Here is a 16,184-nt window from a genome sequence, read left to right as displayed (position 1 = left end):
CTACATTTACAATGGACAAAATCAAGACATTGTTACACACACTATTCTGAAGTTGTACAAAGTTAGGACGAGTGAAACACCAATTCTTAAATATACAATAGTAAGACAAAACTGCCAACTGACAAAATCAGGACGTTGATACACAGACTATCCATTCTGAAGTGGTGTAAAGTTAGGACGAAGGCCAAACACCTATTCTTAAGTATACAATAGTAAGACAAAACCTCCAACTGACAAAATCAGGACGTTGATACACAGAATGTCTATTCTGGAGTGGAGTAAAGTTAGGACACAAAGCTCTTTCTTAATTTGCAATGGTAAAAGAAATTCCAATGGACACATTCAGGACATTATTACTCACACTATTATGCAGAGGTGTACAGTTAGACTAAAACCCAAACTCTAGCAATACATTTACAAAACTATGACAAAAACTGCACTGGACAAAATCGAAATGTTACAGACTGACCATTTTGTAGAGGAGTAAAGATAGGACATTGCACTTTTACAACTATTTGTAATTTACAATGGTAAAAGACATTTGCAATCTTCAAAGGATAAAAAAATGAAGTCACTACACAAGCTGTTCATTCTGTAGTGGACTGAGGTAAGAAGTTATTCTAAGCAAGTACAAGCATGTTGTAATGTTCAGTGAGTTTGTACTGGACATAATGTTGTTGTACTTTTTTCTTCAACTTTTAAAGATCTCTAAACCCATCATCAAGCCATCAATTAATGACTGAATGCAAAGATCATATTAACTTCTCTATGCAGTTTCTTACACTATAATGAAATGGGTAACTGGATTGTAAGAAAAAGATATGGGAATAAGCTAACATTACATTATGTTAATATTGTCAAGACAAAGCAATTTAGAATAGATAATGAATGCGTAACTTACCAACTCAGAGGCTTTGCAAGCCTGATCATTCGCAGTTGGGTCAAGGCTGTATTTCCCCTTGCCGTGAGATGTAGTTGGCACAGAACTGCTTTCATTTATTATCTGTGGACACATTTACAAGAGATATATTTTTTTTCAGTACTGTGATACGTCCCAAAACTCTTTATTTTTAACCTTATACTGCAGATTCGCACACCCGGTGGCCATTTTTAACATTTTTGACATAGTTCACATTAAAACTAGATATCTCAAGTTGTACATATAGGAAAATTATCATTCATGGCTCAAACTGAAGTAGGCAGTTGGGGGAACATATTAATACACTTCAGTATCATATTCACATAATTTGGTTTATTTTAGAGCCTCTATTGCAGATGCTAATATGCCAGGAATGTCACAAATGCTGACTTGAACTTGAACATGACTGGAATGTATATTCACATAGTTATTCAAATTAGGTATCAGAAATTACAATAAATTTCGCTAGGGTCTTTTCTAACAACACAGAAAAAATGGAGCAAATCCATGCAAGCATTGAAAAGTTATTCAGCTTTATCCAAGGTATGTCAAGTGCACCACACCCATGTCTAAATATGCCACACCCAACACACACCATTAGCCAACTAAGCTAACATGCCAACAAATTCCTTACACGAAACCGAGGAGCTACGACAAACAACAATGCTGCACATATTACAGCAAGACCAGAAAATTCCAATGACTAAATTTCATGTCCAAATATGAACGTTATGATATCATATTTATGTCCAATATAGTCCGACAGCATAAGCTAGGTTACCGTAGCCAACTCCGGTAGCATCCGACACGATACAGAGTGCTGCAGCACTCAAACGCTCTAAAACTGTTTATAATCTAACGCTTAGTTAATGTTTAGTATTAGAATATATATTTTGTACAATATCGCTTATGAAAAATTATCCATTGTTACTCACAGTACGTAGAATCGCGTCGTAGCCGGTGTACCGTCTTACTTCCGGGTTGGCGAAAATTCCGAAAATTGCTCATATATTCCACACAAAGTAATCCGTTTATGTTCAAAAGTATCCACAATCCGCATAAAAACGAACAAAATAATCCATGGCTGCTTCAGTTTCGCCGAACAGTGTGTTCTGGGGAGCTTAGCTTAGGTTAGCAAAGGGTTAGCTTATGTTGCTATGCTAGCGGCCGAAATTGGAAATGAAGCGCCAGTTTCCGAGGGCTCAATTTAAAAATATACTTGACCAATCATGTCATATGAGGGCTGGCTAGCTTCGGAAGGATGTACACTATTGGTTAGAACAGCTTTCAATCACTTCTGAGGCGCCAGCTTGTCTCTGTGGGCTTATTGGTTCACCCTCCCCCCCTCCCCTTCGCACCTCGCCGTGGGAGAGGTTGTAAAACCTGTCACTCAAAGTCACTACCCCACTTTAGACCAATAAAAACCACTCAAATCAAAGCAGAACCGCTGCAGCTTTGTAATGAGGGGTCAAATCAGCGTTAAGAATGCTTCTGTGACGCTTAGGGGGCAGATTTGTCGGAGTGTCTCATTCAGGAAGCGGATTTTGGAAAATTTTGCAGTGAGGTGAGCAAGCTTTTTAAGGTACTTAACCACAACGGATCTACGCTGTTAAGGTCTTAAATTAAAGCCTTATTAGTAAACGATTTTTAGGTGACAAAACATTAAGACATTTCACAACATAAATATGTTTTGTAAACGGATATGTCGGGAGACCCCCCCGCGGGGTGCACTTTTGTGGTCAACTTCAAAGCCGGATATCTCGCGATCGGCTGCACGTAGACGGCTGAAACTCGGTAGGCATGTAGATGGGATAGGAAATTTTGATTTAAGCGCTTTTGTTCGGAGATTCATTAATGTTTAATATGTTTTATATCGCCGTAAAGGAGCTGGGCCCGCCGGCGGGCCCACTAGGGGGCGCTTCTGCATAATAGGGATAACTTCTTACTTCAGTCCACTACAGAATGAACAGGTTATGTAGTGACTTCATGATTTTATCCTTTGAAGATTGCAAATGTCTTTTACCATTGTAAATTACAAATAGTTGTAAAAGTGCAATGTCCTATCTTTACTCCTCTACAAAATGGTCAGTGTGTAACATTTCGATTTTGTCCAGTTCAGTTTTTGTCATAGTTTTGTAAATGTATTGCTAGAGTTTGGGTTTTAGTCTTAACTGTACACCTCTGCATAATAGTGTGAGTAATAATGTCCTGAATGTGTCCATTGGAATTTCTTTTACCATTGCAAATTAAGAAAGAGCTTTGTGTCCTAACTTTACTCCACTCCAGAATAGACATTCTGTGTATCAACGTCCTGATTTTGTCAGTTGGAGGTTTTGTCTTACTATTGTATACTTAAGAATAGGTGTTTGGCCTTCGTCCTAACTTTACACCACTTCAGAATGGATAGTCTGTGTATCAACGTCCTGATTTTGTCAGTTGGCAGTTTTGTCTTACTATTGTATATTTAAGAATTGGTGTTTCACTCGTCCTAACTTTGTACAACTTCAGAATAGTGTGTGTAACAATTATTGATTTTGTCCATTGTAAATGTAGAAGCAAACATTGATAATTAGGTTCTCATTTCAATGAAAACTGCAGTTGTTTAGTGATTTGAAGACTTCCAGATATCCATATGTTATTCTAAACAAGTACAAGCATGTTGTGATGTTCAGTGAGTTTGGACTGGACCTAACAATGTTGTTGTACTTTTTTCTTCAACTTTTAAAGATCTCTAAACCCATCATCAAGCCATCAATTAATGACTGAATGCAAAGATCATATTAACTTCTCTATGCAGTTTCTTACACTATAACGAAATGGGTAACTGGATTGTAAGAAAAAGATATGGGAATAAGCTAACATTACATTATGTTAATATTGTCAAGACAAAGCAATTTAGAATAGATAATGAATGCGTAACTTACCAACTCAGAGGCTTTGCGAGCCTGATCATTCGCAGTTGGGTCAAGGCTGTATTTCCCCTTGCCGTGAGATGTAGTTGGCACAGAACTGCTTTCATTTATTATCTGTGGACACATTTACAAGAGATATATTTTTTTTCAGTACTGTGATACGTCCCAAACTCTTTATTTTTAACATATGGATATCTGGAAGTCTTCAAATCACTAAACAACTGCAGTTTTCATTGAAATGAGAACCTAATTATCAATGTTTGCTTCTACATTTACAATGGACAAAATCAAGACATTGTTACACACACTATTCTGAAGTTGTACAAAGTTAGGACGAGTGAAACACCAATTCTTAAATATACAATAGTAAGACAAAACTGCCAACTGACAAAATCAGGACGTTGATACACAGACTATCCATTCTGAAGTGGTGTAAAGTTAGGACGAAGGCCAAACACCTATTCTTAAGTATACAATAGTAAGACAAAACCTCCAACTGACAAAATCAGGACGTTGATACACAGAATGTCTATTCTGGAGTGGAGTAAAGTTAGGACACAAAGCTCTTTCTTAATTTGCAATGGTAAAAGAAATTCCAATGGACACATTCAGGACATTATTACTCACACTATTATGCAGAGGTGTACAGTTAGACTAAAACCCAAACTCTAGCAATACATTTACAAAACTATGACAAAAACTGAACTGGACAAAATCGAAATGTTACACACTGACCATTTTGTAGAGGAGTAAAGATAGGACATTGCACTTTTACAACTATTTGTAATTTACAATGGTAAAAGACATTTGCAATCTTCAAAGGATAAAATCATGAAGTCACTACATAACCTGTTCATTCTGTAGTGGACTGAAGTAAGAAGTTATTCTAAACAAGTACAAGCATGTTGTGATGTTCAGTGAGTTTGGACTGGACCTAACAATGTTGTTGTACTTTTTTCTTCAACTTTTAAAGATCTCTAAACCCATCATCAAGCCATCAATTAATGACTGAATGCAAAGATCATATTAACTTCTCTATGCAGTTTCTTACACTATAACGAAATGGGTAACTGGATTGTAAGAAAAAGATATGGGAATAAGCTAACATTACATTATGTTAATATTGTCAAGACAAAGCAATTTAGAATAGATAATGAATGCGTAACTTACCAACTCAGAGGCTTTGCGAGCCTGATCATTCGCAGTTGGGTCAAGGCTGTATTTCCCCTTGCCGTGAGATGTAGTTGGCACAGAACTGCTTTCATTTATTATCTGTGGACACATTTACAAGAGATATATTTTTTTTCAGTACTGTGATACGTCCCAAACTCTTTATTTTTAACATATGGATATCTGGAAGTCTTCAAATCACTAAACAACTGCAGTTTTCATTGAAATGAGAACCTAATTATCAATGTTTGCTTCTACATTTACAATGGACAAAATCAAGACATTGTTACACACACTATTCTGAAGTTGTACAAAGTTAGGACGAGTGAAACACCAATTCTTAAATATACAATAGTAAGACAAAACTGCCAACTGACAAAATCAGGACGTTGATACACAGACTATCCATTCTGAAGTGGTGTAAAGTTAGGACGAAGGCCAAACACCTATTCTTAAGTATACAATAGTAAGACAAAACCTCCAACTGACAAAATCAGGACGTTGATACACAGAATGTCTATTCTGGAGTGGAGTAAAGTTAGGACACAAAGCTCTTTCTTAATTTGCAATGGTAAAAGGAACTCCAATGGACACATTCAGGACATTATTACTCACACTATTATGCAGAGGTGTACAGTTAGACTAAAACCCAAACTCTAGCAATACATTTACAAAACTATGACAAAAACTGAACTGGACAAAATCGAAATGTTACACACTGACCATTTTGTAGAGGAGTAAAGATAGGACATTGCACTTTTACAACTATTTGTAATTTACAATGGTAAAAGACATTTGCAATCTTCAAAGGATAAAATCATGAAGTCACTACATAACCTGTTCATTCTGTAGTGGACTGAAGTAAGAAGTTATTCTAAGCAAGTACAAGCATGTTGTAATGTTCAGTGAGTTTGTACTGGACATAATGTTGTTGTACTTTTTTCTTCAACTTTTAAAGATCTCTAAACCCATCATCAAGCCATCAATTAATGACTGAATGCAAAGATCATATTAACTTCTCTGTGCAGTTTCTTACACTATAATGAAATGGGTAACTGGATTGTAAGAAAAAGATATGGGAATAAGCTAACATTACATTATGTTAATATTGTCAAGACAAAGCAATTTAGAATAGATAATGAATGCGTAACTTACCAACTCAGAGGCTTTGCAAGCCTGATCATTCGCAGTTGGGTCAATGCTGTATTTCCCCTTGCCATGAGATGTAGTTGGCGCAGGACTGCTTTCATTTATTAACTGTGGACACATTAATAAGACAGGTTTTCATTATTTTTAAGAGAAATGTTTAATACTCAGTAAATTCTATTCAGTTTAATACATTCATAAAATACATTTTATAAAAAATATCTATTTTTATTTGTGAAAAGAAGCTGAAAAAACAGTCATTTTCGCATGATATTTTACTGACCTTTGTTCTCCATGGCCAGGCACTATCCCCATAATCATACGTGATTTCATCTCCTGGTTGGATGTCACGGATTGCGAATAGACACAGGTGTGGTGATCCATCCACAAACACTTTTTTCATCATGCAGTTTGGACTTATATGGTCATCGTTGACTAGTCGTCCTAAAGACCTATTGTCCTTTGAAGCATCAATTCTGAGAACCATTAAAACAAGCAAAAAATGAAAAAAGACAGCAATTATTTTACCCATCGTATTTAGTATGCTGCCATATTTACATAAAGCTTGTAATTTGGCCCTTACATGTAAATAACAAGACTATAACTTTATTCAACAATAATTATACACTGTCCAAACGAAGATCACATCTGTGAAGTCACATTTCTTCTAATCAAGAATAAGTTTAAAACAGAATAATCATCACATTCCATTATCATTTCCTAGGTCAGTAAAATTTTTTGTGATTCTTATTTTCTTTAATACAGAATTTAATGCAAGTAAGAATGCTTACGTCCAGGTTTTCTCCTGCCATTTAAAATCAAACATGTACACCATCTCTTCACTGGTGTAGATACCTCTCCTTTGTTGGGAATCCTTAGAGCTAATTAATTCACCCCGGTATTCTACAACAAAGTCACCTTTTGAAATGTATTTCAGTGCAAAAACTCCATAACCTGAAACATACAAGAATATTTGGTCATTATTTTTAAAATAAATTTGTGAACATTGACAGTGAACAGTAAGTGTCATCTTATGTGTCAGACCACTGACATGTGTTAGACACAGATGTTATTCCATATCATACAATGCACAGCAAAAACAGGAGTGTTAAATTTTCAGTTAAACATTTCAGAGTTCCGATTTTCACTCCCAAAGAGTAATTTTAACACTGTTAGTTCTAAATGATGTTCAGTGTTGGAGTTATTTGACAGAGTTGATCAAATCAGTGTTAATCCAACTAAATGACTCCCGCTAAGACGTAGTTAAACTCTGCCCACTCATTTCACTTCGCTGGAGAAAGTCAACGCCATTTTTCTCTTGGTGAAAGATGTACAAGGTGAGTGTTATTTATTCAGTCTTACTGAAAAAGGTTTAATTTTATTATGTGAATGCATTATGTACAATAAAACACCCTCTGAGATTATATAAGTTCAGAACCTTGATGCCAGGGACTGAATAGCAAACGTGTTGAGGTGATCAGCACAGTTAATGTTAGCATACCTAACCTAGTTAAATTAAGTGATAGTGATACCTAGCTAGCTCTCCATAATTTGACAGTGAGGATTAAAATAAATGCATTATATCAAAACTATTCTGGTTATTCAAACTAAGACCAACGTCTGTTTTTATACGCTAGGGTCTAGTTCCAGTTTTAAATGGTGCAGCAGTTATTAGCACCAGAAAGGAACAGCACCACAGTTTATGGTGGAACAGGGAAAACGAAATTGGTGAATGTCACTTTCTGAAAATGTTACCAGCATTAAAAGGATAGTAATGTGATTTCGATAGACTAAACCACTGTATCAAGGTGTATGTAGTATTATTGAATTATTAAGCAAGGTTATGTGTGTGTTTCACAATTAATGCTTGTGTGTTTATTTTAGGTGCAGGTGTTTCTCCCTGGAGATGGAAAGCAGTATTTCTGGACCTTTAGGGATCAGGGGTTGATGTTATGGGGGGAGCGGGTCTTGTAGATCCCCTATGAGAGGTGAGGGCTCCCCTTATGTTCGGGGTCTATGTTATCTTATCCTTAATTTGAATTATGTCACGGGTTTTGCGCTGGTGCACTTTATTCATTAAATCCTACATTTTCAATGAGACTGGTGTGATCGCATCCTTCTTTTACTTGCGCTCCATTGCTGGTCACTAGGGCTGCCATGATTAGTCGACTAGTCACGACTATGTCGACTACTAAAATAGTCGACGACTAATTTATTAGTCGATGCGTCGTTTTTTTCCCCTCTCCGAACTGCTGCGACAGTTTCCACTGCTGCGTCTGCGTTTCTGTCCTTGACGCACATGCGCAGTAGTGGAAACCGGGGTATACAGTTGACGACATCCCAGGACGTTATACAGACAGGCTCTGGTATCGTGGCTACCCGGCTACGGAACTCAAAAGTGCGGGATCATTTTCCGTAGTCGGGTTCCAACACGCGTGCAATATCTGCAAGGCAGAACTTGCCTTCCACGGCAGCACAACCGCGATGTACGAGCATGTACCTGAAGCATGTTGTGGCTACTTGTGACAACGATGAATAGGGACAGTCATCTCTGTAATCTAAATTGCTAGTTAGCTACTAAAGTTTAGAGCATTAACTTAGTACTTACTTATCGCAAGGTTGCCAACTTTTCAAGATCTTGGAGTGAGATTTGATCTTGGGGGGGTAAAATGGACACAAATTAAGTATTATATCGCGATCGATCGCCAGTGGTTGTCGCCAGAGCGAACTAGTAACTCATTGAATCATAGATATGGATCAGAGGTAAATAAACTAGATTTTTTTTCGGCATGAGAAATCGGATGTGTGGCGTGACAGTGTGTGAAGACGGTCAAATGCGTGTGTCTCACTCTCAATGCGTGAGAGTTGGCAACCCTGCTTATTGTGGTAGCTGTAAAAGTTAACATTAGTGATGGCGATTTGTTTAATTAGCCTTAGCACGCATTCGTCAACGTCAGTGAGACCAAAACTTTATTTTTGTGAATAACTCCTTAGTTTCAGGTCCCTACCTAATTTGATTTAAATGTAGCGAAGTTTGATGCCAGAGACTAATGAAAGAAAGAAAAACCTAAAAAAAATTCTTTATTAATGTAGGCCTATTTATTTTTGTGTTTTTTAAGGCAGTGCCTTATCCTTATTTTAATAATTGTTTGTTGCAACAAGCTGCATATTTCATTAAAGGTTTAATGAACTATGATCTTAATTGTTTTTATTTTTAGTTATAGCTGAAATCTAATGATGGTTATATAATAGCAGTTGCATTCTAGTGTGATAAGCTGTATGTTTTATATTCCGTTAACGTACAATCCGACTAGTCGACTAATCGTAAAAATTAATCGGTGATTAGTCGACTATTAAAATAATCGTTTGTGGCAGCCATACTGGTCACATCAGAGTTTAATTTCTACAATGGTTTTATTATTCAAAGTGCATAAAGTGTTTGTACATTGTACATTCTTTCACAATGTTTTAGTTCAATTTTGAGGAAAAAAGCAAAAAATGTATGGGAATATATTATTCTAATTTTAACATTTTAATAGTGTTAATAGCTAACTATTTGGGGAGTGAAACCAACACTTCTGAAATAGTAAAAAAAAAAATCAATCCCATAGAGTTACTTTAACTCAAAGTAACTCTCACCAAGTGTTAAAATGTTTTAACTATTTTGAAAGTGTTAATTTAACTCTGTGGAGTGTGGCGCTATATAAACCCTCAAAAAGTGTTAAAATTAACTATGTGGAAGTTAATTCAACACTGGACTTTTTGCTGTGTGGATAGTTCCGGTCCTGAAGTCTGACTAGCTGAACTTTACTTAATGACATCGAGAAAATGTGGGCCTCGGCACAGACCAGTTGAGAACCCCTGGCACAGAGGATAAAATCCACACAGAACTGGGAACAATATGCTTTAACAGTGTCAGAGAATCAGGATACAGCTTTCATTGCTGGGGAGGCCAATATGTTTTTTACAGTTTGGAGAATCACTGTAAAAAGGCAGCACTGTGTGAAACACAGGTGTTGAAGTCATAAAATACAAGTCCAAATCATGTCATGGCTCATAAGGCTGAAGTCCAAGCCAAGTATCTTACCATGATAAGCTTAGGCACATGAGATGGGGAAAAATAATTTTAATAAATTATTTATATATATATATATATATATATATATATATATATATATATATATATATATATATATATATATATTATATTTAATAATTTTAATAATTTTATATATTTGCTGTATTGATGGCTAAATGGTTAGCATAAACTAAACAAGCTGATCCAGGTGACCCTTGAGGTCATTCCAGTGTCCTTAATTTGTTTCCCACATTGTTTATTCCAAGGATTCTCCTTATAGCCAAAAACTACCACGTATGGTAATCCAGCTATGCCACCCTTGTTTATTTACATTTGACACTTCTCTCAGATTTCCTGCTCGTGACAAGAGGCTGTCATGATGAGTCACGAAAAAAGGGTCTGCGACCCAAATCACCGAAAAAAAGTAAGGAATAATGACAAAACAAACACACAAAAAAGAATATACCTTTCACACACAGTGGCTGGATAATGGACCAAATCTTATTATTCACAAATTATTTTTCATGAGTCCGAATCAAGTCTTGTTAGCTATACCTTTATATTGAGAGATGAACTTTGACTCCAATACATCTCTTTTATCAGAAGATATCCTGACAGACTGCAGTGCATCCTTTAGTGGGGTGATTCTGCGGCCCATCATCAAACTGCATGAACAAATTGTTGACATCCTTATCCAATATTCAAGACTTTATTAATTTATTCCATTTATTAAAGTACTGTTAAAATAGCATCCATAATGGTCAATTAAAACATGTATAAATATGTACAGAATGTTTTATTTAGGCTAGCACACTGAGATTTTAAGAAAACATTGATGTGTGTGTGTTTCAAGAGCAGCATTTTTTTAAGATCAAAACAACAGATATATCTGTATGGAATGTACATCCATATTGCCAGGCACTGACTTTTACATATATTCCTACATCCCCAACCCCCTCCACAATCCATCACTCTACCTCCCCAATAAATACTGACAGTGACAGTTTCAAATATGTTAATAACTGGGATAAGACATAAGAATTTTGATGAGTACATAGAACATATGCAAAATTCTATATAAATAACATTATCCCACCGGTCACAATTATAACCAGCCAATTTAGTCCTATTTATCTATGAAACTTTAAAAAATAATGATTGATTATTTGTGAGGGTTACTAAATACACAAGATTCAGGCATTAAGGGATTATATGGGTTAAAGCTATTCTTCCTTGCATTAACACTTTCAGTTGTATATTAATACTTACACTAGATGTTACTGCAATCACTCAGAAATACAATTTAGTGATCATCGATGCTGTTTAATATTTTTAGAACGGTCATTTTGTAAAGCTCGCTCAAGTAATATTAGCTAGCTGGCTAACATTACTTACTAGCCAAGCTAACGCGATTAGCATATATGCTAGCTTCAGATATATTGCTAGCGTCAGATTTATTTTTTTATATTTCACATTTACCTCAGAAATGTTGGTACAGTTGTGCTCTAATATTACAGCCACTAATTGATAACACACAATAAGCAGCAGGTTAACTCACTGACTAGTAACACCAGTAAATGGACCACTAGCAAAGTAATGCTAGCGGATTTTAACTACCAGCCTAGCTAGCTACATATCACCACTAATTCATTCGACGTAAATGATTTGTTCTTAAAGTACATGTAGTAAACAAGCAAATACAAAGCTCTACTACTTATTATACCAGAACATTAATTAGTTAACTAGCTATGTAGCCAAAATAAAAAAACAGCTTACCTGGTTATTCAGATTTGCCACGCTGTTTGCTCCGTTTGGCTTCTCTGTATATTTCGGTATTTTAGCTGAAAAATGACGCGGATCAAAACCGTGACACTTGATTTGTTCTAACAGTACATACAAGAAGACGCAAATACAAAGTTATACTACTTAATGTAGAATAGTTAACTAGCTATATAGCCAAAGTTAATAGAAAACATTTTTACCTGTTTATTCTGTTTGCGTGATCTGCCAACTCACTCCACTTGTGTAGTTTGGCGCGAAAATGACGCGGTCTGCCTCGTATATCAAAACTGGTCCTTGGTGATTTTATATCTTTTATGTATTTTTAATTGCATTTTATATTTAGCAATTTTTAAATCTGAGATTTGATAGATGGTCGGTTGAGTAAATGATACTGTTACGGCATTAGCAATAATTTTGCAAAAAACCTGCATATACAGAAAAATTAAATGTCATAGATGCATTAGAACAATGCATTCATACATGCATTGCATAGAATGCATACTCTGTAAAAATCCATGAACTGCAAAATGAATGCACCAACAGCACCTAAAACACGTGACAACATAGAGTATTATTTTAAGCTGTAAAATACAACTTTAGCTCACACATCCTGCATGTAACTTTAGATAACTATAAAGCATACTATACTCTGCTTCTTCAAGATGGCACCAAGGATGGCAGCTATAATGATGCATTCCTCTGTGTGGTGTTTGTTTTTGTTCATTAATGTTGTCTATTGTACACCAAACTCAGTTAGCTGGACCATACAGCAATTGTTGACCTTCAGGGATAACATTGTTCCTGAATGTTATGAATGTTCACCACACTTCTGAATGTGTGGTGATCTTCACAACAGCCACACGGGAAGAGAGAGGCAGACTTGCCGGCATGCTTGTGCATCTGAGGCAACGTGGACTTCACACACCTTTACTGTCATTATTAATCTCCAACCTCCAAACCAACCAACCTCCACTTGGCTGTCTGAGCTGACCCCACACAGCACGCTGCACGTCCCAGCCTTCCAGTTGCTGAGAGCGGAAAGAATGGAAAGAGCAGGGGAGGAGTAATCTGCTTCTATATCAACAAGTGTTGGTGTAGTGACACTACTGTACTGTTAACTTCATGCTCTCCTCATCTTGAGTCATACTCGGGCCACGGCACAGACCAATTGTGCAGGTGAGAGTGCAGGCCGGCTGGGGATTCGGACCTCTCCCCAATCGTACCAGGCACAGCACGGTTCGAATGGCCCTAGTGTGAGTGCGCGCTAGTGCATCTTTACTTTAATAGTCTGTTTTATATAGCAGATATTTGGGTTAACAGATCTGACTCTCTCAGAGTTGATTAACCTTACACAGTATCTGCTATATATAACAGAAAAATCATATGTTGTACTGATTATCAATTACTTGTTAACCATTACTGTATATTCACTTTACACTATATTGCCAAAAGTATTTGTTCACCTTCCTTGACTCACATATGAGCTTAAGGGCATACTCACACTAGGCACGGTTTGCTGGTTCCGTGCTGGGGCCCGGTTATCCCCCCTCCCCACTCCCCCTCTGGCCTGCACTCACACTCGCTTCAGCAACCCGGCCCGAGCACGCTTACGTCATCACAACGCCGCTTTATTTGGAAAAAAAGCGCGCTCGCACAACACTATGGAGTTCACGATTCTCTTTTTATTGTATTTTTGGAGTCGTTTGGGAGTGCAGAAACACGGTGCAAGCACAGATTTATCGATAATTTAACACAACGATTGTCTGCTAATCGCTTTGCCGCTATGACTGTTTAACGTGAGCGTTGCATCACTGACGTCATGTTTGAGCTCCAGCGAAATGAACCAATCAGACGAGGCACCAAGCGGGCCCGGGCACGGATAGCGCTCACACTAGAAGCGAACCGTGCCCGAGTCCACATGAATCGTGCCCTGGCCCACCTCTTCAAGCGGGCCCGAGCACGGTTAACTGATCCGGGCCCGGGCACGGTTGGAGCGCTCACACTAGCCAAACGAACCGTGCTTCGGCAGGCAACCGTGCCCGGGCCCGGATCACAGAGCCTAGTGTGAGTACGCCCTAAGTGACATCCCATTACTATTCCATATTTGTTCAATAAGACATTGGTTCATCCTTTGCAGCTAGAACATCTTCAACTCTTCTGGGAAGGCTGTCCAAAGATTTAGGAGTGTGTGAAACGGGGCTCAACGTTTGGCCTAGCATTACCGATGGCCTTCTGCGTGGTGATGAGGGTTCGCGCCGGCCAACCGTAGCACATAGCCACACCAAACTATAGAGTCTCGATCTGCCCCACTCTAGGATGAAAATATCGAAGCCGTAAAGCCCTAGTTCACACGGTTTTGGCGTGGCAAACTTTTCAAGTTTCAGCTGTAGACAATGTTAACTATGGTGAGAACACTGAGGGGGTGCTACGGGACGACGGTTGGGCGTAGCCACAGGTGGCTCAGGAGCATCCGTCCCCCCGGCCCCCTGATGGAGTACATCAAGTTCCAGATTCCTGTGCCCAAAGGGGGCCAAATGTGAGTCGAAAAGGGGCTTATTTTCAGGCCCGGGTCACAAAGGTCAAGCACAAAATGTAGAGGTCAGTACTGGCTGCCAATGTAACAGGCATTTCCTATAGGAATATGTTAGTACTCTGTCCTTCACCGTAATAGGGGACACAGCCGTGGCTAAGACATTTGAAAAAATAACTCTTCTGATTTAACACTGCTAAAAGCGGAGGACAAATTTCGATTGGGGTGTAAAAAAATCACAATTGACAAAATATGGCACATTTAATTCATTTCATATATATATACTGCTCAAAAAAATAAAGGGAACACTAAAATAACACATCCTAGATCTCAATTAATAAAAATCTTTGAAATCAGTTGAAAATCTCTCATTTCTACCTGTTGTCTGTTCCATTTGCACAAGAGCAGTTGAAATTGATTCACAATCAGTGTTGCTTCCTATCTGAACATGAAGTGTGGATGACTTGAAGTTACATTGTGTTGTTTAAGTGTTCCCTTTATTTTTTTGAGCAGTATATATATATATATATATATATATATATATATATATATATATATATATATATATAACTTTAGATAACTATAAAGCATACTATACTCTGCTTCTTCAAGATGGCACCAAGGATGGCAGCTATAATGATGCATTCCTCTGTGTGGTGTTTGTTTTTGTTCATTAATGTTGTCTATTGTATACCAAACTCAGTTAGCTGGACCATACAGCAATTGTTGACCTTCAGGGATAACATTGTTCCTGAATGTTATGAATGTTCACCACACTTCTGAATGTGTGGTGATCTTCACAACAGCCACACGGGAAGAGAGAGGCAGACTTGCCGGCATGCTTGTGCATCTGAGGCAACGTGGACTTCACACACCTTTACTGTCATTATTAATCTCCAACCTCCAAACCAACCAACCTCCACTTGGCTGTCTGAGCTGACCCCACACAGCACGCTGCACGTCCCAGCCTTCCAGTTGCTGAGAGCGGAAAGAATGGAAAGAGCAGGGGAGGAGTAATCTGCTTCTATATCAACAAGTGTTGGTGTAGTGACACTACTGTACTGTTAACTTCATGCTCTCCTCATCTTGAGTCATACCCGGGCCACGGCACAGACCAATTGTGCAGGTGAGAGTGCAGGCCGGCTGGGGATTCGGACCTCTCCCCAATCGTACCAGGCACAGCACGGTTCGAATGGCCCTAGTGTGAGTGCGCGCTAGTGCATCTTTACTTTAATAGTCTGTTTTATATAGCAGATATTTGGGTTAACAGATCTGACTCTCTCAGAGTTGATTAACCTTACACAGTATCTGCTATATATAACAGAAAAATCATATGTTGTACTGATTATCAATTACTTGTTAACCATTACTGTATATTCACTTTACACTATATTGCCAAAAGTATTTGTTCACCTTCCTTGACTCACATATGAGCTTAAGGGCGTACTCACACTAGGCACGGTTTGCTGGTTCCGTGCTGGGGCCCGGTTATCCCCCCTCCCCACTCCCCCTCTGGCCTGCACTCACACTCGCTTCAGCAACCCGGCCCGAGCACGCTTACGTCATCACAACGCCGCTTTATTTGGAAAAAAAGCGCGCTCGCACAACACTATGGAGTTCACGATTCTCTTTTTATTGTATTTTTGG

The 16,184-nt window shown here is 38.0% G+C and overlaps 2 protein-coding genes across 3 annotated transcripts in view; one reads left to right on the top strand and one right to left on the bottom strand.

Annotated features, from left to right (window-relative positions):
• LOC143518327 (uncharacterized) overlaps positions 1-14,085 on the bottom strand; it is a 61,315-nt gene extending 47,230 nt beyond the window's left edge. The window contains exons 1-6 of the mRNA XM_077010765.1: positions 12,208-14,085; positions 12,002-12,066; positions 10,781-10,890; positions 6,939-7,101; positions 6,431-6,623; positions 6,157-6,258 (exon numbers count right to left, since the gene is read on the bottom strand). Coding sequence (XP_076866880.1) covers positions 6,157-6,258; positions 6,431-6,623; positions 6,939-7,101; positions 10,781-10,886 — 564 coding nt within the window. The 5' untranslated portion in view covers positions 10,887-10,890; positions 12,002-12,066; positions 12,208-14,085. The remainder of the gene's footprint in view (positions 1-6,156; positions 6,259-6,430; positions 6,624-6,938; positions 7,102-10,780; positions 10,891-12,001; positions 12,067-12,207) is intronic.
• The window catches only part of fibcd1b (fibrinogen C domain containing 1b), a 143,352-nt gene that overhangs the window by 67,790 nt on the left and 59,378 nt on the right, over positions 1-16,184 (top strand). The window lies entirely within an intron of this gene.

Source organism: Brachyhypopomus gauderio, chromosome 7 (assembly GCF_052324685.1).
Source record: "Brachyhypopomus gauderio isolate BG-103 chromosome 7, BGAUD_0.2, whole genome shotgun sequence".
NCBI classification, from domain to species: Eukaryota; Metazoa; Chordata; class Actinopteri; order Gymnotiformes; family Hypopomidae; genus Brachyhypopomus; species Brachyhypopomus gauderio.
The sequence above is the reverse complement of the archived record's forward strand: the minus strand, read 5'-3'. Positions and strand labels throughout refer to the sequence as shown.